Source organism: Harpia harpyja, chromosome 26 (genome assembly GCF_026419915.1).
Source record: "Harpia harpyja isolate bHarHar1 chromosome 26, bHarHar1 primary haplotype, whole genome shotgun sequence".
Classification (NCBI taxonomy): domain Eukaryota; kingdom Metazoa; phylum Chordata; class Aves; order Accipitriformes; family Accipitridae; genus Harpia; species Harpia harpyja.
Window position 1 is genome coordinate 134,883 of NC_068965.1, and position 22,263 is coordinate 157,145.

At 70.2% G+C, this 22,263-nt stretch overlaps 2 protein-coding genes across 5 annotated transcripts; both read left to right on the forward strand.

The window, feature by feature from the left end:
- Nucleotides 1-214: 214 nt before the first annotated feature.
- ACADVL (acyl-CoA dehydrogenase very long chain) lies at nt 215-5,310 on the forward strand. The gene is made up of 19 exons (XM_052775059.1): nt 215-359; nt 445-517; nt 608-693; nt 802-936; nt 1,369-1,513; nt 1,592-1,721; nt 1,801-1,926; nt 2,007-2,205; nt 2,572-2,676; nt 2,764-2,850; nt 2,954-3,016; nt 3,133-3,234; nt 3,461-3,558; nt 3,667-3,739; nt 3,825-3,897; nt 4,211-4,283; nt 4,381-4,456; nt 4,542-4,713; nt 4,761-5,310. The coding sequence occupies exons 2-18, from the start codon at nt 469-471 to the stop codon at nt 4,665-4,667; spliced, it is 1,746 nt and encodes a 581-aa protein (XP_052631019.1). The 5' UTR covers nt 215-359; nt 445-468; the 3' UTR covers nt 4,668-4,713; nt 4,761-5,310.
- A 75-nt stretch (nt 5,311-5,385) lies between these two features.
- On the forward strand, nt 5,386-21,941 carry DLG4 (discs large MAGUK scaffold protein 4). 4 transcript variants are annotated; one of them, XM_052775058.1, is made up of 23 exons: nt 5,386-5,469; nt 6,042-6,151; nt 6,429-6,490; nt 11,033-11,098; nt 13,244-13,297; nt 13,385-13,435; nt 13,981-14,105; nt 14,535-14,704; nt 15,315-15,451; nt 15,909-16,053; nt 16,312-16,450; nt 16,934-17,090; nt 17,431-17,533; nt 17,616-17,730; nt 17,831-18,007; nt 18,394-18,430; nt 18,602-18,629; nt 18,959-19,006; nt 19,112-19,213; nt 19,573-19,745; nt 20,027-20,136; nt 20,779-20,870; nt 21,270-21,941. In XM_052775058.1, the coding sequence occupies exons 6-23, from the start codon at nt 13,406-13,408 to the stop codon at nt 21,374-21,376; spliced, it is 1,995 nt and encodes a 664-aa protein (XP_052631018.1). In that variant the 5' UTR covers nt 5,386-5,469; nt 6,042-6,151; nt 6,429-6,490; nt 11,033-11,098; nt 13,244-13,297; nt 13,385-13,405; the 3' UTR covers nt 21,377-21,941. The 4 variants fall into 4 exon arrangements, 3 of the variants coding, with proteins under 3 accessions (XP_052631018.1, XP_052631017.1, XP_052631016.1); XM_052775057.1 differs by lacking the exons at nt 5,386-5,469; nt 6,042-6,151; nt 6,429-6,490 and adding an exon at nt 7,466-7,580; XM_052775056.1 differs by lacking the exons at nt 5,386-5,469; nt 6,042-6,151; nt 6,429-6,490 and adding an exon at nt 9,440-9,649.
- Nucleotides 21,942-22,263: the final 322 nt, after the last annotated feature.

Below are 22,263 nucleotides of genomic sequence, written 5' to 3' on the forward strand. Positions count from 1 at the left end.
TGGGGCAAAGGGCGCGTGGTGGAAACTGGGGGAAATGTGATGGGGGGGGCCCTGGGGGGGTTCTCGGGGGTTTTGGGAGACCCGGGGGGGGGGGGTTTGGGGGGAACCCTGGCAGGGTATCAACGTGTAGGGGGTCTTTGGGGTTGTCTGGGGGGGGGGCGGATTGGGGTTGGTGTTGGGGGTTCTGAGGGCTGGGGTTCCTGGGGGGGTATGGGGGGATTTGGGGGTACAGGGATGGTTTGGGGGGGCTGGGGGGGGTTTGGGGTGCTCTCATCTCCCTCTGCAGGCCGTGCTGCACAAAACTGGAGCAGTGGCAGCAGCGGCTGCGGCCCCCCCCCAAGGCCCAGCCTGCCCTGGAGGTGAGTGGGGGGTCGAGGTGGGGGGGCGGCCCTTGGGGCGGCAGGGGGGACATCGGCTGCCCCCTGATATTTCCCTCATCCCCAGGAGTCCAAGTCATTTGCCGTGGGGATGTTCCTGGGGCGGTTGAACACGGAGCAGGTCTTCCCGTACCCCTCAGGTAGGGGAACCCCGAAATGATTGGGGGGGAGCAGGGGGAGCAGCCCCTTATTTTGCACATCCCCCCCGTGACCCCCCCAATGTCCCACAGTGCTGAGCGAGGAGCAGGAGCAGACGCTGCAGGAGCTGGTGGGACCCGTCACCCGCTTTTTGAGGTGCAAAGAGGGGATTTTGGGGGTGACTCCTCCACGGGGGGCTGCACCCCCCCCCCTTTCCCAGGGATCCTAGGTCTGGGGGAGTGGTTTGGGGGTCCCCCGGCCCTGACACACACCACCCCCCCCGCAGGAGGTGAACAACCCGGCCCGTAATGACGAGCTGGAGCGGGTGGAGGATGCGACGATGCAGGGGCTGAAGGAGATGGGGGCCTTCGGGCTGCAGGTGCCCCCCGAAATGGGGGGGCTGGGGCTCTCCAACACCCAGGTGAGGGTGGGGAGCCCCAGGGACCCCCTTCAGTCCCCCCTGGGGAGCTCCTTCAGCCCCCCCCCCCCCCGGGACCCTCGCCTGCCCGTGGGGGCCCCTTCGCTGTCCCCAAGCCCCTGGGGACCCTCTGTGCCTCTGGGGACACTCATCAGCCCCCCTAAGCCCCCGGGGACACCTTCAGCCACCCCTTGGGCCCATGGGGACCCCCCCCAGCCCTCCCTCAGCCCCCAGATACCCTCTCATGCCCTTGGGGACTTCTTTCAGCCCCCCCCCCAAGACACCCTATGCCCTTGGGGATACCCTTCTGATAACCCCAGCCCCCTTGGGCACCCCCTCTCCTCCTTGGGGATGCCCTTCAGCCCCCTCACAGAGACTCTCTCTGCCCCTGGGACCACCCCTCAGCCCCCCCCTCTGACTGTGCCCCCCCCCCAGTATGCCCGGCTGGTGGAGATCGTGGGCCAGCACGACCTGGGAGTGGGCATCACGCTGGGAGCCCACCAGTCCATCGGCTTCAAGGGGCTGCTACTCTACGGGACCCCCGCCCAGAAGAAGAAATACCTGCCCCGCCTGGCCACCGGTATGGGGATGTGAGGGGAGGGCGTGGTGGTCTGGGGGAGCTGGGGACCCCCCCCCAACCCCTCCCTGTGCCCCCCAGGGGAGACGGTGGCGGCTTTTTGCCTGACGGAGCCGGGCAGCGGCTCGGACGCCGCCTCCATCCGGACACGGGCACAGCCCAGCCCCTGCGGCACCTTCTACACCCTGGACGGCAGCAAGATCTGGATCAGGTGGGGCTGGGGGGGGGGCCCGGGGAGGGGTCTGAGTACTCATGACCCCCCCCCCCGCCTCACACCCCCCTCCCCACAGCAACGGGGGCCTGGCCGAGATCTTCACGGTGTTCGCCAAGACACCACTGCGGGACGAGGGGACGGGGGAGACAAAGGAGAAGATAACGGCATTCATCGTGGAGCGCGGCTTCGGGGGGGTCACCCAGTGAGTGGGGGTCCATGGGGGAGGTGTTTTGGGGTGCTGACTCCCCCTGTCTCACCCTGACCCCCCCCCCCTGCTTCCAGCGGTGCCCCCGAGAAGAAGATGGGGATCCGGGCCTCCAACACGGCGGAGGTTCACTTTGAGGGGGTGCGGGTCCCGGCTGAGAACGTCCTGGGGGTGCCCGGGGGGGGCTTCAAGGTGGCCATGAACATCCTCAACAACGGCCGCTTCGGGATGGCTGCCGCCATGGCTGGCACCATGCGGGGGGTCCTGGCCAAGGCCGTGAGTAACCCACAGACTCCCTGCAACCCCCCACCCTGCGACCCCCAGACCCCTCTGGTGGGACCCCCTCAGCCCCCCCGAAACCCTTCTTACCCCCCAGGACCCCTCTGTACCCCTCTCCATGCCCCTGGGGGTCCCTCATCCCACCTCAAGACCCCTCCATGCCCCAGTGCCCCCCCCGAGGATACCCTCTGACCCCCAGGACCCCCCTAGAGCCTCCCCCCATCCCCCTGGGGCCGCCCCCCATCCCCCTGGGGCTCCTTTCCTTCCCCCCCAGCAGCATGGGGGGCTCCTGGCCAAAACCATGAGGCCTGGGGTCCCCCCCTGCCCCCCCTCAGCCCCCCACCCCAGTGCCTCTCCCCCCAGGTGGAACATGCTGCCAACCGCACCCAGTTTGGGGACAAGATCCACAATTTTGGGGCCATCCAGGAGAAACTGGCACGGATGGCACTGCTGCAGTACGTCACCGAGGTGGGTACCGGCGGGGAGGGCCTGGGGGGGGCACTGGGGGTTCCCTGCCCCCCCAGCCACCTCAACCCCCCTCCTCTGCCCCCCCAGTCCATGGCGTACATGATCAGCGCCAACATGGACCAGGGAGCCACTGACTTCCAGATTGAGGCGGCCATCAGCAAGATTTTCGGCTCGGTGAGGGACCCGGGGGGGGGCCAGATGGGGGGGGCTGGTTTTGGGAGCCCCCCGAGGGGGTTTGGGGTGTCCGGGGGGGGTCTCACCACTCTGCTCGCGGCAGGAGGCAGCTTGGACCGTGACGGATGAGTGCATCCAGGTGATGGGAGGGATGGGCTTCATGCAGGTGAGTGGGATTCCTGGGTTGTGGGGCTGCCCCCCGGGTTTTGGGGCTGCCCCACAAGTTGTGGGGTGCCCCCCCGGGTTGTGGGTGCCCCCCCAAACCCCGCCCCTGCCCTGCAGGAGAGCGGTGTCGAGCGGGTGCTGCGGGACCTGCGCATCTTCCGCATCTTTGAGGGCACTAATGACATCCTGCGTCTCTTTGTCGCCCTCAACGGCTTCCAGGTGGGGGGGCTGGGGAGTGCTGGGGGGGGGCTGAGGCGGGGGGGTTGGGGTCCTGGGGGGAAGGTGGGGTGAGCAGGGGCTGCAGCTGGGGGAGCATTGGGGGCCGGAGGACCCCCATCCCTGACCGCCCCCACATGTGGGGATGCCTATCTGTGCCCCACCCCAGGCTTGGGATCCCCACCCCTGACCCCCCCCGGGTGTTTCCCCCATTTCCCCCCCCCCCCAGACTTTGGGGGTACAGCTCCGGGGGCTGCAGAAGGCCCTGAAGAACCCCCTGGGCAACGTGGGGGTCCTGGCTGGAGAGGTCACCCGTCGCCTCCGCAGGTACTGGGGGGACCCCAACCCCACCTGCCCCCCCCATAGCTGCCCCCCTTTTCCGGGGCAGGGAGGCAGTTTAGAGGGGGGGCTGACTTCTCTGCCCCCACCCCCAAGGAAAGCTGGGCTGGGCTCGGGGCTCTCCCTGCAGGACCATGTGCACCCCGACTTGCAGGAGAGTGCCCAGAAGGTGAGTGGGGGGACTGGGGGGCACCAGTGGGGGGGGCCGGGGGGGGACCCCACCATGACACAGCACCCACCCCACCCCCCTGCAGACCCTGCAGTGCCTGGAGCTCTTTGCTGAGACGGCCGACGCGCTGCTGCTGAAGCACGGCAAGAAGATTGTGGGTGAGTGGGGAGCTTGGGGGGGCCCCCGGGGGGGGGGGCTTGGGGGACCCTCTTTAACAAGGGGCCGGGGGGCTCTGCCCCACTCCTGGGGGCAATTTGGGGGTGCTGGCAGGGGGCTGCCTTCGTTGCTGGAGGGGCCGGGGTCAGTTTGGAGGTGCTGGGAGCTCAGGGATGCTTTGGGGGGGCTGAGGGGGGGGCTCCCCTCACCCCTGGGAAGTTCAGGGGTGGTTTGCGGGTGCCAACGTTGGTTTGGGGATGCTGCCCCCCCATCCCCTCTCTGCCCCCCCATCCCCTCTCTGCCGCCCCCCCCCAGATGAACAGTTTGTGCTGAAGCGTGTGGCTGACAGCGCCATCGACATCTACGCCATGGCCGTCGTCCTCTCCAGGTACAGGGGGGGTCCGGGGGAGTTCAGGGGGGCCCTGCCGCCCCCCCTGCCCCCAAATGTGTGGGGCTGGCTCAGCTCCCCCCCCATCCCTCCCCAGGGCGTCACGGTCCCTGGCCACGGAGCACCCCACGGCACAGCACGAGCGGCTCCTCTGCGACACCTGGTGCCAGGAGGTGAGGAGGGGCCGGGGGGGATTTGGGGGAGGGTGAGACTGGGGGGGCCAGTGCCACCCCCAACCCCCCTGTTGTGCCCCTCCAGGCCCACCAGCGGGTTTTGGCGACGCTGCGGCCGCTGCCCACCGAGAACTTCCGCAACCTACGGGTCATTGCCCGGGCCGTGGTGGAGAGTGGGGGGGTCGTCGGGCCCACCCCCCTTGGCTTCTGACACCCGCACCCCCTGGGACCTCAACCCCCAATCCCGGACCCCCCAAGTGGAGCCAGCCCCCCCCGCCCCCCCCCCCAGCCCTGGACCTTCCAGTCTGGTCCTGGACTCCCCCAACCCCCTCCCAGAGCCCCCAGCTGGAGCCTGGACCCCCCCCCCAGGTGGACCCAAAAATCACCCCCTTATGCCCCCCCCAACCCCATCACCTTCCCCCCTCCCAACTCCCTCTACTGCCTTAACCCTGCCCCCCCCAGGGCAGGACATCTCAATCCCCCCCCTTTTTTTGGGGGGGGCACAGCTTTACTCCCCCTTGGGAGGGCAGGAGCATTGACACTTCTGGGGGGGGCTTTAGGCCATCCCCCAAATCCATCATGGGAGTTTGGGGTGCCTTAAGGAAAGGCTGTTTCAAGGTTCCCCCTGCCTGTGCTGGTGGCGGTTTCGGAGACCCCCCCCAGAGGGTCTGGGGATGCCCAGTACCACTGGGGGGGGGCTGAGCAGCCTGGGGGGGTTCCCCCTGCTTTGAGGGTGTCCTGCCCACTTGGGGGGGGGGGTCTCCCTGCTTTGGAGGGGCTCCCCTTGCTTGGGGGGGCCCCCTCTGTTGTGTGCCTAATTAATTGCAGCTGCTTAATAAAGGGTGACTGTGAGACCCCCCTCTCCCTCCTGCATCCTCCGGGGGGGGGGGCTGGGGGGGCCCCTGGGACTCCATTTCCCACCATGCCCCGGGGGGGGCGGGGGGGACCCTAAATCCCCCTCTAAGCTGCAGCTCAGCAGGGATTAGCCTGGGCCATGGCGCTGGGACGGAGGGGTGAGCGTGGGGCTCGGGGGTCCTGGGGGCCCAGGCCAGGGGGGCTGGGGGGTGCCTGGGGCTCCCTGACCTGTCTTGGGGGGCCTAGAGGGGAGAGCTGGGGGGGCACAGTGAGTCTCTGACCCATGCTAGGATCCCTGGAGAGGGGTCACAGGGGTCTGTGTCCCATGTCGGGGGCCCTGGGGGGGGTTAAAGGGGTCCCTGCCCCGTGTTGGGGGGTCTGAGAGGGTCACAGGGGTGTCTCCAACCCATGCTGGGGGCCTAGGGGGGGCAAATGGGGGGCTCTGACCCACATTGAGGGTGCCGGGGGGGTTACAGGGAGTCCCTGACCCACACTGAGGGTGCCGGGGGGGGTTACAGGGAGTCCCTGACCCACACAGGGGTGTTGGAGGGGGTGGGGGGGGGGGTCCCTGGCCCATGTTGTGGGCTGTGGGGGGCTCACGGGGAGTCTCTGACCCACAGTGGGGGGTCCAGGGGGGCCCTGACCTGCCCCGGGGGGGGGTCACAGGGGCTCTCTGATGGATATTGGGGGGCACTGGGGGGGGGACACTGACTCACACTGGGGTGCCCAGGGGCTGGTGCCCTGCGGCTGCTGGAGGAGGCCCTGGGCCCCCCCCCCCCCGGCTCCGGGCGCAGCAGCTCCTGGGGGTGCTGCAGAGCCCCCTCTTCCAGGCCCTGCTCGGTACGGGGGGGGCATGGGGGGTCCATGGGGGGGCGGGGGGAGGGGGTGGAGCGAGGTGGGGGCTGGGAGGGAGTGGGGTGCTGGGGGGGCCAGAGGTGGGGGAGACTGGGGGGGCTCGGGGGGGGGGGAGTGGGGTGGGGGTGATGCGGGGTCACTGGGTGGGGGGCTAATTCGGTATTAATTAAGGGGGGGGACGGTTAGGAAGGGGGATTTGGGGGGTGTTGGGGGGGGGGCACAGCCCCTGACACACACACACCCCCCCCCCCCGGTCCTGCAGACATCCAGGAGAGCTACGAGGCGACAGTGGCGGAGGCCCCCCCTGCGCCCCCGCGGCTCCGGGTAACCCCGACACCCCCCGACAGACCCCCCGGTACCCCTCAGGGCTGTTGTGTTGCACACCCTGTCACGGTGCGGGGGTGTCCCCGTGTCGTCGCCCCCCCCATCCCCCCCCGGGTGTCACACACCGTCCCCGGGGTGTTGCCCCCCCTCCCCCGGGTGTCGCACGCCCGGTCGGGCTGTTGCTCAGCCACCGTGTCAGGGTGTTGCGCGTCCCCGCGGGGTGTCACCCCCCCCCCAAGGTGTGTGTGTCCGTGTCCGTCCCCCCCCCCCCCCCCGGGCTGTTGCACCCCCCCACCCCGGTCGGGGTGTCGCCCCCCCCCCCCCGGTGCCGCCCCCCCGCTGACGGTGCCGGCTGTCGCCCCCCCCCCAGCTCCTCCCGGGGGCGGCAGGGGAAGGGTTAACCCCCCCGCCCCGCCCCCCGCCCGGCTCCGCTCCGGCTCCGCCGCCGCCGCCGCGTCCCCCCCGTCCTCCGCCCGCGGCCTCTCCTCGCCCGCCCCGTCCCGTCCCCGCTCCCCCGCTCCCCCCTCCCCGTCCTCCCCCGCCCGCCGCTCCCCCGGCCCCGCTCCGACCGGATCCCGCGGTACCGCCGGGGCTCCGGGGGCTCCGGTCCCCCAGCCCCGCCGTCCTCCATCCCCGGTCCTCCATCCTTCACCCCCCCCCCGCCCCCCCCCACCCCCGCCCCCCCGCTCCTCCGTCCATCCCCCGGTCCTCCATCCTCCGTCCTCCATCCCGCCATTCCCCGGTCCTCCACCCCCCCACACCCTCCCCCCCCACCCCCGGTTCTCCATCCTCCATCCCCGGTCCTCCATCCTTCATCCCGCCCCGGTCCTCCCTCCATCCTCCGGTCCTCCAGCCCCCCCTCCCCTCCCCAAGCCCCCGGTTCTCCAGCCACTCCGGTCCTCCGTCGTCCCCGGCCCCCGCTCCGCCGCCCCCCCCTCCCGCCCCCCCTCCCGCCCCGCTCCCATCCCGCCCCCCCCCTCCCCCGCCCCGGGCGGCCCCGGCCGAGCCCCCCGCCCGCCCCGGCGGCCCATGAGCGCCGGCCCCGGCCCCGGCCGCCGCCATGGACTGTCTGTGCATCGTCACCACCAAGGTACGGCCGGGGCCGGGGCCGGGGCTGGGGCCGGGGGGGGCCCCGGGGGCAACGGGGGGGTCGGCGGGGCCGGGGTCGGGACGGGACCGGGGGCCGTGGGGCGGCCGTGGGCGCCTCTCTGCGCTCCTGGGGGGATGCTCTGTGGTCCTGCGGGTCCTGGGGGGCCGCTCTGGACTCCTGGGGGTCCTGTCTGGGCTCCTGGGGGGCCGCTTTATGGTCCGGGGGGGATGTCCCGAGGGGCCGCTCTGGGCTCCCGAGGGGGGGCTACTCCATGATCCTAGGGGTCCTGTCTGGGCTCTTGGGGGTATGCTCTGTGGTCCGAGGGGTCCTGGGGGTCCTCTCTGGGCTCCTGGGGGGCTGCTCTATGGTCCTGGAGGGATGCTAGGGGGTACTGGGGGTCCGCTCTGTGCTCCCCGGAGGTCCTCCTGGGGGTGGCCACTCTGTGGTCCTGGGGGGATGCTCTGGGGTCCTGAGGGTCCTGGGGGGGCCACTCTGTGCTCTTGGGGGTCCTCTCTGTGGTCCTGAGGGGCCGCTCTCTGTCACGGGGTGTGTGTGTGGGGGGCGTCCTCTCTGTGCTCCCAAGGCCTCCCCATGTCACAGCACGGGGGGGGGTCCCCCGCGTATAATTTTGGGGAGGGGAGGGGGAACATGCCGCTGGGGCCTGTCCATCGCGAGGGGACTGTAGGTCTCTATGGCGCTGGAGGACCAGGTGGTCCCTGTCCATCCCACGGCGGGGGGTGAGGGGGGGGTGTCTCTCTACCGGGGTGACCGCTGTTGGTGTCGATGGTATTGGGGGTCGGGGAGGGGGGCTGACACCCCCACGACCGGCACGGGGTGACACAGCCACCGGCTGTGTCACCCTGTGCCGGTCGTGGGGGTGTCGCGCCCCCCCCACCCCCCCCCCCCAAAATCACGGGGGCGTTTGACATGTGGCGGGTGCGTGTGTTGCCATGGCGCCGCGCGTGGGGGGACACGCGCGCGCGCACACACACACACACACACACCCGGGCAGCGGGTGTGAACACGCGTGTGCCGGGCGGGGGGTGTGTGTGTGTGTGTGTGTGTGTGTACGGTTGTTGCTTCCCCCCCCCCCCCCCCCCCCCCGCGGCCTACACGGGGCCTTGGCGTCACCCAGCGGTATTTTAGGCCTGGTGTGGGCAGCGGGGGTGGGCGACACCCCCACACCCCCCCCCCCTCCTGCCTGCGCCCCCCCCCTCCTGCCCGCCCCCCCCGCCCCCCTCTCCCCTGCCTGCGCCCCCCCCCAGGGCTGCCCGCGCCCGCTCGCGCCGTCGCCAGGCGACGCGGCCCCTCCTCGTCGCCAGGCGACGCGGCCCCTCCTCGTTGCCAGGCGACGCGGCCCCGCGGCGTTGCCCGGCAACGGTCGGCCGGAGGCAGCGCGGGAGGGCGGGGGGGGAAGCTCCGCCCACCCCTCCCACCCCCCCACGTGCGCGCGGTCCCCGCGCATGCGCCGGTGCGGCTCTTCCCTCTCTCCCCCCCCTCCCCTCCGTTAACTCTTGGCGCTCCGGGTTGCCACGACGACCCGGGGCGGGGCTTGGTACGGGTCCCCGGAGGGGTCAGCGTGGAGTACGGCGGCCGGGAGGGGCCAGGCCGGGCCCGGTACGGGGGTCCCGGGAGGGTGGTGTCCGTGCGGCTTCGGGGGTCCGGAGGGGTCAGTCGGGGTGCGGGTCCCTCCCGGGCCCGGGGCCGGTCCCCGGGGGTTGGGGTGGGGGGGGTCAGGCTGGGTACGGGTCCCCGGAGGGGTCAGGGCGGGCCCGGTACGGAGGCCCGGGGGGGTCAGTCCCGGCCATTCGCCCCCGCCCGCCCCCCCCCTCCCCGCGCCGCGCCGTGCCGTTAATCCCGGCGGCAGGCAGGTAATCGCGGTCGCAATCGGCGGGCGGGGCCCGATGGAGGCGGCGGGGGGGCCGGGATGGCGGGCCCGGGCCCGGGCGGGCGCGGGGCGCGGGGGGGCGGCGGGGCCCCTCCGGCCGCCCGGCTGCTTCTCGCCGCTGCTCTGCCAGTGTCGGGTGGTCTGGCGGGACCGGAGCCTCTCTCTGGCCTTCGGCTGCAAGGTGGGGCTGGGGGGGGGCGCGGGTGGGGCCGCGGTCGAGGCGCTGGGGGAGCTGGGGTCGGGGTACTGGGGGCACTGGGACAGCGTACTAGGGGCGCTGGGGGCACTGGGAGAGCTGGAGTCAGGGTATCGGGGGCACTGGGACGGCGTACTGGGGGAGCTGGGGGCGCTGGGAGAGCTGGAGTCAGGGTATCGGGGGCACTGGGACGGCGTACTGGGGGAGCTGGGGGCGCTGGGAGAGCTGGAGTCAGGGTATCGGGGGCACTGGGACGGCGTACTGGGGGAGCTGGGGGCGCTGGGAGAGCTGGAGTCAGGGTATCGGGGACACTGGGATGGCGTACTGGGGACACTGGGGGAGCTGGGGGCACTGGGAGTGCTGGAATCAGGGTACTGGGGGCACTGGGATGCCATGCTGGGGGCACTTGGAGAGCTGGAATTAAGGTACTGGGGGCACTGGGGTGGCGTACTGGCGATACTGGGGGCACTGGGAGAGCTGGAATCGGGGTGCTGGGGGCACTAGCATGGCATGCTGGGTGTACTGAGGATACTGGGGGCACTGAGGGAGCTAGAATCAGGGTACTGGGGGCACTGGGATGGCATATTGGGGATACTGGGAGAGCTGGGCTGGTGGGGCTGCGGGCACTGGGACGGGGTACCAGGGATACTGGGAGGACTGGAAGAACTGGAGTCAGGGTACTGGGGGTACTGGGAGAGCTGGAAATGGGGTGCTGGGGGGCACTGGGCCAACTGGAAGGGAGCTGGGATGGGGGCATTGGGGGATTTAGGATGGGGGGCACTGGGAATACTGGGAGATCTGGGACTAGGGGCACTGGGAGAGCTGAGATGAGGGTACTGGGAGGCACTGCGGGAGCTGGGAGGGGGCACCAGACCCCCCTGCTTGTGTCCGGCTGCGAGGTTGCACTGGGAGGGACCAGAGAGATACTGGCAGCACCGGGAGCGGCTCCCACCGCGGGGGTCAGGGGCTCACTGGGAGCCCCCCAGTGTTGCTGGGGGCTGACGGGGGGGTCGCCCAGTTTGAGGGGGGGGGGTCTGGCCCAGTTCGGGGGGGTCCCAACTCCCCCGCCCCGGCTTAGCCCTTAATCCCCACCCGGGATTGGCCAGGGCGCAAATCGCAGCTGGGATTAAACTGGTGCTGCCTGGGTCCCCTGGGGGGGGGGGGAAGGTGACCCCCCCCGCTCTGTCACTGCTGGTAATTAACTGGGTCTCCCCCGGGCCCCGCCAGCGACTGCTCTAATTGCTGCAGATTCTTAATTAATCTTAGTTAATTGGGAGCGGGGGGGGGGGGGCACGGGGATTCCCCCCCCCCCGCCCCCACCCTCTCCCCCCATGTCGTGCCCCCCCCCGAGCCCCGTGTCTCCCGCAGAAGTACCGGTACCAAGATGAGGACAGCCCCCCCCTGGAGCAGAGCCCCGCCCACCTCCCCAGCCAGGTAAGCCCCGCCCACAACGGCCACGCCCCTCTGTGCTGGGCCTCACCCCCTCGGCTCGGTTGGCCCCACCCATGTGTCAGCAAGCCCCACCCCTGCGGTGGCCCCCTCGAGCAGTGGGGAACCCCCCCGGGTGTCACACAGGTCACGGGGGTGTCACAGGGGTCATGGTGATGTCATATGGGTTGTGGTGATGTCACCTGCGGCGTCACTTAGGTCGTGCCAGTTTCACGGAGGTTGTGGTGATGTCACAGGCGGTGTCAGGCGGGTTGCAACAGTGTCACGGGGTCATGGTGGCGTCACATACAGTGTCGCACAGGTTGTGATGGTGTCACAGGGTCGTGGTGATGTCGTCTGGGTTGTGGTGATGTCACCTGCGGCGTCACTCGGGTTGTGCCAGTGTCACGGGGGTCGTGGTGGCGTCATGTACAGTGTCACGTGGGTTGTGACGGTGTCACAGGGGCCGTGGTGATGTCGCATGCGGTGTCACTCAGGTCGTGACAGTGTCACAGGAGTTGTGGTGGCGTTACATGCAGTGTCACGTGGGTTGTGACAGTGTCACAGGGGTTGTAGCGATGTCACAAGGGTCGTGGAGATGTCACATGCTGTGTCACACAGGTTGTGACAGTGTCACGGGTTGCGGTGGCATCGCGTACAGTGTCACGCTGGTTGTGACGGTGTCACGGGTCGTGGTGATGCCACGTGCGGTGTCACTCCGATCGTGCCAGTGTCACAGCGGTCGTGGTGGCATCACGTACAGTGTCATGCAGGTTGTGACGGTGTCACAGGGTCGTGGTGATGTCATATGGGTCGTGGTGATATCACATACAGTGTCACTCAGGTCGTGACAGTGTCACGGGAGTTGTGGTGGTGTCATGCGTGGTGTCGTGTGGGTTGTGATGGCGTCACCTGGGTCGTGACAGTGTCACAGGCAGTGTCCCACAGTGTCCCCCAGCCGGGGCGCTGTTGTCTGGGTGTCCCACAGCTCATGGTGCTGTCACACACGGTGTCACACACGGTGTCACGGGGTTCATGTCAGTGTCACACGGTGTCCATCCCATGCTGTCACACAGCCCTGCCGCTGTCCCTCGGCTGTGGGGCTGTTGCACAGGCAGCCCGTGCCTGGGATGGTGCTGGGGTGGAGGTGTTGGGTGTCGGGGTGTCAGGGTGTGGGTGTTTGTTGGGTGTCAGGGTGTTGGGTGCTGGTGTGACAGGGTGTTTGTTGGGTGTTAGGGTGCAGGTGTGTGGGTGTCAGGGTGTTTGTTGGGTGTCAGGGTGTTGGGGTGTCAGGGTGTGTGTGTTTGTTGGGTGTTGTTGGGGTGTCAGGGTGCGGGTGTTTGTTTGTTGGGTGACAGGGTGTTGGGGGTTTGTTGGGTGTCAGGGTGTTGGGTGCTGGTGTGACAGGGTGTTTGTTGGGTGTTAGGGTGCAGGTGTGTGGGTGTCAGGGTGTTTGTTGGGTGTCAGGGTGTTGGGGTGTCAGGGTGTGTGTGTTTGTTGGGTGTTGTTGGGGTGTCAGGGTGCGGGTGTTTGTTTGTTGGGTGACAGGGTGTTGGGGGTTTGTTGGGTGTCAGGGTGTCAGGTGCAGGTGTTTGTCGGGTGTTGTTGGGTGTCCGGGTGTCGCTGGGTGTCAGGGCGCGGGTCTTTGTCAGGCGTTTGTCGGGTGTTGCCTGTCGTCGGGTGCTGCACCCGCCTGTCTCACCCCCCCCCCCCCCATGTCACACGCGTGTGCCTGCAGCTCGGGGGGGTGTCTGGGTCCCCCAACCCCCCCATGGCGGGGGGGGGGGTACCCCGGTGTGGGCGGGGCCGTGGGCGGGGCCAGCTCCATCCGGGGCTGCGGGCAGGGGGGGCAGGGGGGGCCATGTTGGTCTCGGTCTGGTTCGCCAAGAAAATGGGGCGGCGGATCCTGGGCAGCGTCCGGAGGAGCCGGCGGGGGCCGGTACGGGTCGGGGGGGGTGATTGGGGGGGGGGGGGTATTTCCCAGCTTCCTTTGCTTTCCGCACCCCCCCAAGGGGGAGGGGCTGGGGGGGCATCCCCATCCTCCCGTTGCCGTGGCGACTGCCGCTGTGGCGTTGCCGTGGTAACCGCGGGGGGGGGCGGGTCTGACCCCCCCGGTGTGACGACCCCCCCATCCTCATACCACCCCCCCAGGCCAACTCGCCCCCTGTCATCGTCAACACCGACACGCTGGAGGCCCCCGCCTACGTGAGTGCCCCCCCCCGGGTTTCCCCCCCTGTGACCCCCCCGGGTCCCCCGGACCCCCCCGCCCCCCCTGACCCCGTCTCCCCGCAGGTGAACGGCACCGAGGGCGAGATGGAGTATGAGGAGATCACGCTGGAGCGGGTGAGACCCCCAACACCCCCGGGGACACCCCCAGGCCCTGACCACGCTGGCGTCCCCAACACCCCCCTGGGCCCCCCCACAGCTCCCTGACAGCCCTCCCTGGGACTCCCAAACACCCCTGGAGCCCCCTAGCCCCCCCCTCCCAGTCCCCTGACCCCCCAAGATCCCCTGGAGTGCCCCAAGGCCCCCCCCAACCATTTCAGCCCCCCCATCTCCCCAGCAGCCCCCGTCTTCCTCCCTGTGATCCTGGGGCACCCCATATCCCCCCCAGCTCCCCAATACCCCCTGGGATCCCCCAAAGATCCTGGCATCCCCCCACCCAGCTCCCTGACACCCCCTGGGCCCCCCCCAGCCCCCCCTCGTGGACACCACGACCCTCTTGGGGGCCGCTCAGCCCCCCAGTACCCGCCCGGGTCCCCCCAACATTGAGTCCCTTGTCCCCATGCAGGGTGTGGGGGTGCCCCCAGCCCCATTGTGGGGTGTGGGGGTGGCCCCCGGCCCCCCCCCTCCCCCCCAGCGCTGACGGTCCCACCACCCCCCCCCAGGGTAACTCAGGTTTGGGGTTCAGCATCGCGGGGGGCACCGACAACCCCCACGTCGGGGATGACCCCAGCATCTTCATCACCAAGATCATCCCCGGCGGCGCCGCTGCCCAGGATGGGCGGCTCAGGTGGGGACCCCCAGCCCACCCCCCCCAGCCCCCTGACCTCCCCTAAACCACTCCGGGACCCCCAAGTTCCTCTGGGTCCTCCCAGACCCCACCTGGGACCCCCAGACGCCCCTGGGGAACCCCCAGAACCCCCCTGGGACCCCAGAGTCCCCCGTGAACCCCCTTAGACCTTGTACAGGTGTTGCAGTGGGTATCTGGCATTGGATAGGGCCCCCCCAGACCCTCCCCTGGAGCCCCCCAAGAATCCCCAGCCCCCCCCGGACACCCCCTGGAGCCCCCTGAACACCCCTAGATGCCATCCAGGCACCGAGCAGGCATGCGGCAGTGGGAGGTAGGGCACCTTGGCCCCCCCCCGTGCCCCCCCCCCCAAGACCTTCCTCTGGAGCCCCCAGGGACCCCCCCCCCCGGTCTGAGCGGGTGCCTGCGCAGGGTGAACGACAGCATCCTGTTCGTCAACGAGGCGGACGTGCGGGAGGTGACACACAGCGCGGCCGTGGAGGCGCTGAAGGAGGCCGGCGCCGTCGTCCGCCTCTACGTCATGCGCCGCAAAGCCCTGGCCGAGAAGGTGGTGGAGGTCAAGCTCATCAAGGGGCCCAAAGGTACAGGGGAACCCCCCCCAGGACCAGCACTGGGACCCCCAAACCTAGGGAGCCCCAGGGACCAGCGCTGGGAGCACCGGGGACTGACACCGGGACCCCCAAACCCAGGGAGCCCCATGGGATCCCCTCAGGGACGTCCGAATCTGGGGACCCCCAGGGACCATCATCGCTAGGACCCCCAAACTTGGGGACCCCCATGGACCCCTCCCAGGGACCTCTGTGGACTGGCCCTGGGACCACCAAACCCTCATGGGAGTCTCATGGGATCCCCCCAAGGACCCCAAAACCTGAGGACCCCCTGATACCCCCACAGACCAACACTGGGACACCCAAACCTGGGGAACCCCACAGACTGGGACCCCCCAAGGACCCCCAGGCCAGGACTGGCACCCGCAGGACGCCTGTGGGGACCCTCCACCCTCGGGGATCCCCCAGGACCCCCCAACCGTGGGGCTGCCCTGACCTCTGCCTCCCCCCCCCCGCCCCAAACCTTGGGGACCCCAAAGCTGGGGACACCCAGGGCTTCCCCAGCTGGTGGGGCAGGGTGGGGGGGCGACACAGTGTGGAGGTCCCTGCCCTGACCCCCCCCTCCCTCCTCGCCCCCACCCAGGGCTGGGGTTCAGCATCGCGGGGGGCGTGGGGAACCAGCACATCCCGGGGGACAACAGCATCTACGTCACCAAAGTCATCGAGGGCGGCGCCGCACACAAGGACGGGCGGCTGCAGATCGGGGACAAGATCCTGGCCGTGAGTGGGGACGGGGACGCGATGGGGACGGGGACATAGACACCATGGGGACACCCTGGGGATAGGATGGGGACACAATGGGGCTGGGGACACCCTGGGGATGGGGACAGGGGCATGATGGGGACACCCTGGGGACAGGGACACCATGGGGATAGGATGGGGACACGATGGGGATGGGCATGGGTGGCTGCAGACTGGGAGCAAGATCCTGGCTGTGAGCAGGGACAGGGATGGGGACATGTTGGGGCTGGGGACACCCTGGGGACAGGGATGGGATGACAACATGTTGGGGACAGGAATGGGGGCACGATGGGGACAGGCAGCTGCAAACTGGGGACAAGGTGCTGGCCGTGAGCGACGGACAGGGGCAGGGACATGGTGGGGATGGGGACAGGGACCGGACATGGCCGTGTCCCTCCGTGTGTGTCCCCCGCTGACGTCCCCCGCGTCCCCACAGGTGAACAACGTCAGCCTGGAGGACGTGATGCACGAGGACGCGGTGGCGGCGCTGAAGAACACCTACGACGTTGTCTACCTGCGGGTGGCTAAGCCGGCCGCCACCTTCCTCGGGGACGCCTTCGCCCCTCCCGACGTCACCAGCTGTGAGGGGGGGGACACGGCGGCGGGGGGGGGGGGGCAGGGAAACACACGGGAGGGGGACACCGGACGCACTGTCCCCCCTCCCTAGGGCGGCGGGCCCCCCCCCGTCCCCATCCCCGCTGTCCCCATCCCCGCTGTCCCCATCCCCGCTGTCCCCATCCCATCTGTCCCTGCTCTCCCTGTCCCTGCTGCCCCGCCCCGTCCCTGCTGTTCCCCCACCCGCCGTCCCCCCCTGACCCCGCTGTCCCCGCTGTCCCCAGCCTACTCGGCGCACCTGGACGCAGACCTGGGTCCCCAAAGCTACCTGGGCCCCGAGTTCCCCCCGGCCATGACCCCCACGTCCCCCCGGCGCTACTCCCCCGGCCCCAAGGACCTGCTGGCTGAGGACGACGTCCCCAGGTACCGTCCCTGATGTCCCCGTGTCCCCTGGGCTTTCCCCACAGCCCTGGGGTGTCCCCACATCCTTGGGATGTCCCCAAAGCCTGTCCCGGGGGTGTCCCACCATCCCTGGGGTGTCCCACCATCCCTGGGCTGTCCCCATGGTCCCCAAGGGCATGTCCTTGCAGTGTCCCCATGTCCCCAGAAGAACGTCCTGGGGCTGTCTCCACATCCCTGGGGTGTCCCCGCATCCTTGGGATGTCCCCAAGGTGCGTCCCACCATCCCTGGGGTGTCCCTGGGCTGTCCCCAAGGGCACATCCCCGGGGGTGTCCCTGTGACCCCAAGATGTGTCCCTGGGGTGTGTCCCCCCCATCACCAGGGGTGTCCCCATGTCCCTGGGCTGTCCCTGAGGGCAAGTCCCGGGACCGTCCCCACGTCCCGGGTGTCCCCAGGGTGTCCTGTTGCCCCGGGGCTGTCCCCACCTCGATGTCCCTTGTCCCCAGGGAGCCGCGGCGCATCATGATCCACCGGGGCTCGACGGGGCTGGGCTTCAACATCGTTGGGGGGGAGGATGGCGAGGGCATCTTCATCTCCTTCATCCTCGCCGGGGGCCCAGCCGACCTCAGCGGGGAGCTGCGCAAGGGCGACCAGATCCTCTCCGTGAGTGACGCGGGGATGTGGCTGTCCCCAGTCCCATCTCGGTCCCGGTCATCGTCCCCACAGCCGCGTGTCCCCGTTGTCGGCCCCGCAGCTGTCCCCGTCTTCCTCCCTGCGGTGACGTGTCTCCGTCCCCGCCGTCATCCCCATGGTGAAATGTCCCCGTAGGGACGTGTCCCCAGGGCCATCCCCAAAGCTGTCCCCATCCCTCTAACCGCGGCGACGTGTCCCCATCCCCATCGTCACCCTTAAGGTGGTGTGTCCCCATCATCGGCCCCACAGTGACGTGCGCACCCCCCCACGACCGTCCCCCTCCCCGTGGTGATGTGTCCCCATCCCACAGGTGAACGGCGTGGACCTGCGCAGTGCCACGCACGAGCAGGCGGCGGTGGCGCTGAAGAACGCCGGCCAGACTGTCACCATCATCGCCCAGTACAAGCCCGAGGGTGAGCGGGGAGGGGGTCCCTGGGGGGGGGGGGGTCCCTGGGTGTCCCTGAGGGTGCCCTGACCCCCCCCTTGTCCCCGCAGAGTACAGCCGCTTCGAGGCCAAGATCCACGACCTGCGGGAGCAGCTGCTGAGCAGCAGCCTGGGCTCGGGCAGCGCGTCCCTGCGCAGTGACCCCAAGCGCGGCTTCTACGTCCGGTCAGCGGGGACAGGGGACGTCATGGGGGGCACTGGGGGGGGGACGACGAGGTGACGTGGGGACAGGGAGGTGTCCCCTGACAGCCGCGTCCCCCGGCAGGGCGCTGTTCGACTACGACAAGGCCAAGGACTGTGGGTTCCTCAGCCAGGCGCTCAGCTTCCGATTCGGGGACGTCCTCCATGTCCTGGACGCCTCCGATGAGGAGTGGTGGCAGGCACGGCACGTCCTGCCCCCCGGGCAGCCCCCCGACATCGGCTTCGTCCCCAGCAAGCGGCGGTGCGGCTGGGGGGGGGACTGGGAGGCAGTGGGGGGGAACTGAGGGGCACTGGGAGGCAGTAGGAAGGGACTGGGGGCACTGGGATGTAGTAGGGAAGGGACTGGGAGGCAGTGGGGGGGCACGGGTCACACTGGGAGGCAGTAGGAGGGGACTGGCAGGCACTGAGGGAGACTGAGAAGTAGTAGGAGGGGACTGGGGGGCGCTGGGAGGCAATAAGGGGACACTGTGGGGAACTGAAGGGGGCAGGACCCCCCCCCACCCCGACATCATCTTTGTGCCCAGCAAGACCAGTGTATGCTGGGGGGGACACTGGGAGCGCTGGGGGGGGGGCACTGGGAGCACTGGGGGGGCACTGGGAGACCAGTCTGAGCTCTCTCTGGCGCAGGGTGGAGCGGCGGGAGTGGACGCGGCTAAAGGCGAAGGTGAGCCCTGTCCCCCTCCCCCAACCGGTGTCCCCCTGGGCCCCCCCAAACCTGCCCCCCCCCCAACTGGGGTCCCCCAAACCCGGGGCCCCCCCTGGGCCCCCCCCACCTGCCCCCCCCGCCTCTGCCTCTCACTCTCCTCTCTCCTCTCTCTGTCGCTGCCCCCCCCAGGATCGGGTCCCCGGATCGGGCTCGCAAGGTGGGTGCTGCCCCCCACCCCGTCTGTCCCCTGCTGTCCCCCCCGTCTGCTCTGTTGCTGTCTCTGTCCCCCAACTCTGGCTGCTGCTCTGCGGGGGGGGGGGCCCGGATGCCGGGGTCCCCTGGGGGGGGGTCGGGATGCTGGGGGGGGGGGGTGTCGACCTCCCACCCCAGATGTGGGGGGATCCCCTGGGGGGCCACACCCCCTGGATCTGGGGGTGACACCCCCCGGATGCCGGGGTCCCCCCAGTCCTGGGGGTCTCAGGGTGGGGGTGGCCCCCCCCCAGATTCTGGGGTCCCCCCGCCGGGGCTGACCTTGTGTCCCCGCAGGGCGGGAGGACGCGGTGCTGAGCTACGAGACGGTGACGCAGATGGAAGGTGAGAGCGGGGGGGGGGGGGTCGGGGCGGGTTTTGGGGGTCCTGTGTCGTCCCCCCCCCTGGGGCTCGGGACTCCCCCACTAACCCCCCCACCTCCCCCCCCAGTGCACTACGCCCGCCCCATCATCATCCTGGGCCCCACCAAGGACCGGGTGAACGACGATCTCCTCTCCGAGTTCCCTGACAAGTTCGGCTCCTGCGTCCCCCGTGAGTGGGGACACGGGGAAGGGGGGGGACAGGGGGACCCCCCCGGCTGTCCCCAAACCTGTTCCCAGCCCCACCACCATGACCCTATCCCCATCCCCACAGCCACGCGTCCCCATCCCTACGCTGTCCCCAAACACGATGCGGTCCAAGGGGGGGGGGGGGGGGGCCATGAGGTGGATGGCACAACTACTGCTGCCCGTGTCTGCGTCTCCACATCCCTGTGCCCATCCCTATGTTGTCCCCATGCCCCCCCCGGGCTGTCCCTGTCCCCATCCCCACGTCCCCATCCCCGTGCCCATCCCCACGCTGTCCCAGTCCCCCCATCCCTGTGCCCGTCCCCACGCTGTCCCTGTCCCCAGACACGACGCGGCCCAAGCGGGAGTACGAGGTGGACGGGCGCGACTATCACTTTGTGGCCTCACGGGAGCGGATGGAGAAGGACATCCAGGGCCACAAGTTCATCGAGGCCGGGCAGTACAACAGCCACCTCTACGGCACCAGCGTCCAGTCCGTGCGCGAGGTGGCCGAGCAGGTGGGGGACCGCCGGGGGGGGGCCTCAAAGGTGGCACGGGGTGGGGGTGGCCCCGTGGGCATCAGCGGGCTGGCCCTGAGGGTGTCCCCAAGGGTGGATACTGGTGGCACGGGGGTGTCCTTGCTGGTGGCACTGGCATGTTCGTCACGAGGGTGGCACCAGGGTGGCATGGGGGGGGGGGGAGCCCAAGGGTGGCACTGGGGTGTCCCCATGGGCATCCCTGCGGGGCCCCCGGGGCGTGGGCAGGGCGTGGCAGTGACGTTGCCGGGGGGGCGGGGCAGGGCAAGCACTGCATCCTGGACGTGTCGGCCAACGCGGTGCGGCGGCTCCAGGCGGCCCAGCTGCACCCCATCGCCATCTTCATCCGCCCCAAGTCCCTGGAGAACGTCCTGTGAGGGGCGGGGCTGCCTGCGAGGGGGCGGGGCCGGGGCCGGGGCCTGAAGGGGCAGCCCCTGCACTGGGGCTGGAGGGAGCGGGGAGGGGGCGTGGTCTGCCGGCGGGAGGGTGGGCGGGGCATGTGGAGGGGCGGGGCTGCGGGGACTGCGCCGGCACTGGGGCTGGAGGGAGCGGGGAGGGGGCGTGGTCTGCCGGCGGGAGGGTGGGCGGGGCATGTGGAGGGGCGGGGCTGCGGGGACTGCGCCGGCACTGGGGCTGGAGGGAGCGGGGAGGGGGCGTGGTCTGCCGGCGGGAGGGGGGCGGGGCACGTGCGAGGGGCGGGTCTGCGGGGACGGCACTGGCGGGGGCGGGGCCTGCGTGCGGGGGGGGCGGTGAGAGTGGGTGGGGCTTGTGGGTTTCTAAGGAGCTGGTGGGTGTGGCCTGTGCGGGGACGGAGGGGCTGGTGGGCGGGGCCTGGGCTGAAGGCGGGGCTTGATACCCTGGTGGGAGGGGCTACAGGGCGGGGCTGGGGAGAGACCTGTGGAGCGGGGGGCGGGGCCTGTGTTGGGATGGGGCTGGGGAGCCAGGGCAAGCCCTGCAGGTGGCGCAGGCAGGGGTGTGGTGGGGGCGTGGCCTGGACCGGTCTCTCCGCCCCCAGGGAGATCAGCAAGCGGGTGACGGAGGAGCAGGCGCGGAAAGCGTTCGACCGGGCGACCAAACTGGAGCAGGAGTTCACCGAGTGCTTCTCCGGTGGGGAGCGGGACCCCCCAGGGACCCCCCCCGGGGCCCACAGACCCCCCCATGGGGACCCACTGCCCCTCACGGGGACACACAGACACCCCCCCACACACACACCACCACCCCCCCCCGCATGGGCAGCCCCACGCAGGGACCACAAAAACACTCAGGCCCCCCCCAGCCACAAATAAACCCCCACGGGGACTCCTGAGACCCCCCCCAGTGACCAGAAGCCCCCTCCCAGAGAAACCCCAGGATGACGGGGGCTCCCCTCTCCCCACCCAGCCCCACAGGGACACCCACAAGAACCCCTGGGACCTCCCCCCCCAAGCCCTCCAGGAATTTCCCCCCAAACTTGGGAGGGTCCCTTCTGATGCCCCCCCATTAACCCTTTCCCCCTGCTCCCTGCAGCCATGGTGGAGGGCGACAGCTTCGAGGAGATCTACCACAAGGTGAAACGCGTCATCGAGGAGCTCTCGGGCCCCTACATCTGGGTGCCGGCCCGCGAGCGGCTCTAGGGGTGGAGGACCCCCCCCCGGTCCCCCACACACAGCTCCCCCCGCACCGGCACCCCCCCTCCCCGGGGGGCCCTCCCCCCAAACCGGCAGGGACCCTCTGCCTGGGGGCGGCTGCATGCACGGGACGCTGGGGGGGGGTGTGGCTCTGACACCCCAAAAGCAACGGGGGGGAGGAGGGCAGGGGTGACAGCCCCCCCCCCGGGGGTTGTGGGGTCCCCCCCCCACCCCGGCAGTGCCCCCCGGGGTCCCCAACGTCCGGGGGAGGAGGGGGGGGCTCTGAGCTGCTGCCCCCCCCCCCACACACACACTTTGGACTTGAGTTTTTGTACATATAATCTCTATATTTGTACGCCCGTGGGGGTGGGGCCCCCCCAAACCCAGCCCCCCGCCCCAGCGGGTGGGGGTGGGGGCCCAGACGCCTGGGTCCCCTTGGGGGGGGGGGGGGTTGTCCCCTGGCCCCCCCGGCGCAGCGGGGGCTTCCCCGGCGGGGGGGGGGAGATGAGAGTATTTTGCATAGAAATATTATTGCTACCGTCAGGCGGGAATAAACCGAGTCGAGACTCCAGAGGCCTCTGTTGGGCGGGGGGGGGGGGGGGGGGGGCGGTCCTGGGGGGGGCATATCAGGGGACTGGGAGAGGTCAGGGTAACATTATTGGGGGGGGACAGGGGGTGTCCAGGGCAGATCTGGGGGGGGTGGCAGGGGCCAGGGCGGGAAGGGGGGGGGAGCAGGGTCTGGGGGGCCCGGGCTGGTATGGGGGGTCCAGGAGGGCTCTGGGATGGGGGACAATAGGACCTTGGGGAGCCCCAGCCTACGACTGACAGCCTCCAGAGCCAATCGGGAAGGGAGGGAAATTCCCATTGGCTGCCGTGACCCAGGGAGGCAGGCC

What these genes read in the sequence shown, in the direction of transcription:
- DLG4 (XM_052775056.1), top strand. Translation starts at nt 9,485, where the DNA reads ATGGAGGCGGCGGGGGGGCCGGGATGGCGGGCCCGGGCCCGGGCGGGC. An exon ending in GCTCATCAAGGGGCCCAAAG is followed by an intron (nt 14,705 to 15,314) that starts GTACAGGGGAAC and finishes GCCCCCACCCAG; the next exon opens with GGCTGGGGTTCAGCATCGCG. An exon ending in GTTCACCGAGTGCTTCTCCG is followed by an intron (nt 20,871 to 21,269) that starts GTGGGGAGCGGG and finishes TGCTCCCTGCAG; the next exon opens with CCATGGTGGAGGGCGACAGC.
- ACADVL (XM_052775059.1), top strand. Translation starts at nt 469, where the DNA reads ATGTTCCTGGGGCGGTTGAACACGGAGCAGGTCTTCCCGTACCCCTCA. An exon ending in GGCTTCGGGGGGGTCACCCA is followed by an intron (nt 1,927 to 2,006) that starts GTGAGTGGGGGT and finishes CCCTGCTTCCAG; the next exon opens with CGGTGCCCCCGAGAAGAAGA. An exon ending in GCACGGCAAGAAGATTGTGG is followed by an intron (nt 3,898 to 4,210) that starts GTGAGTGGGGAG and finishes GCCCCCCCCCAG; the next exon opens with ATGAACAGTTTGTGCTGAAG.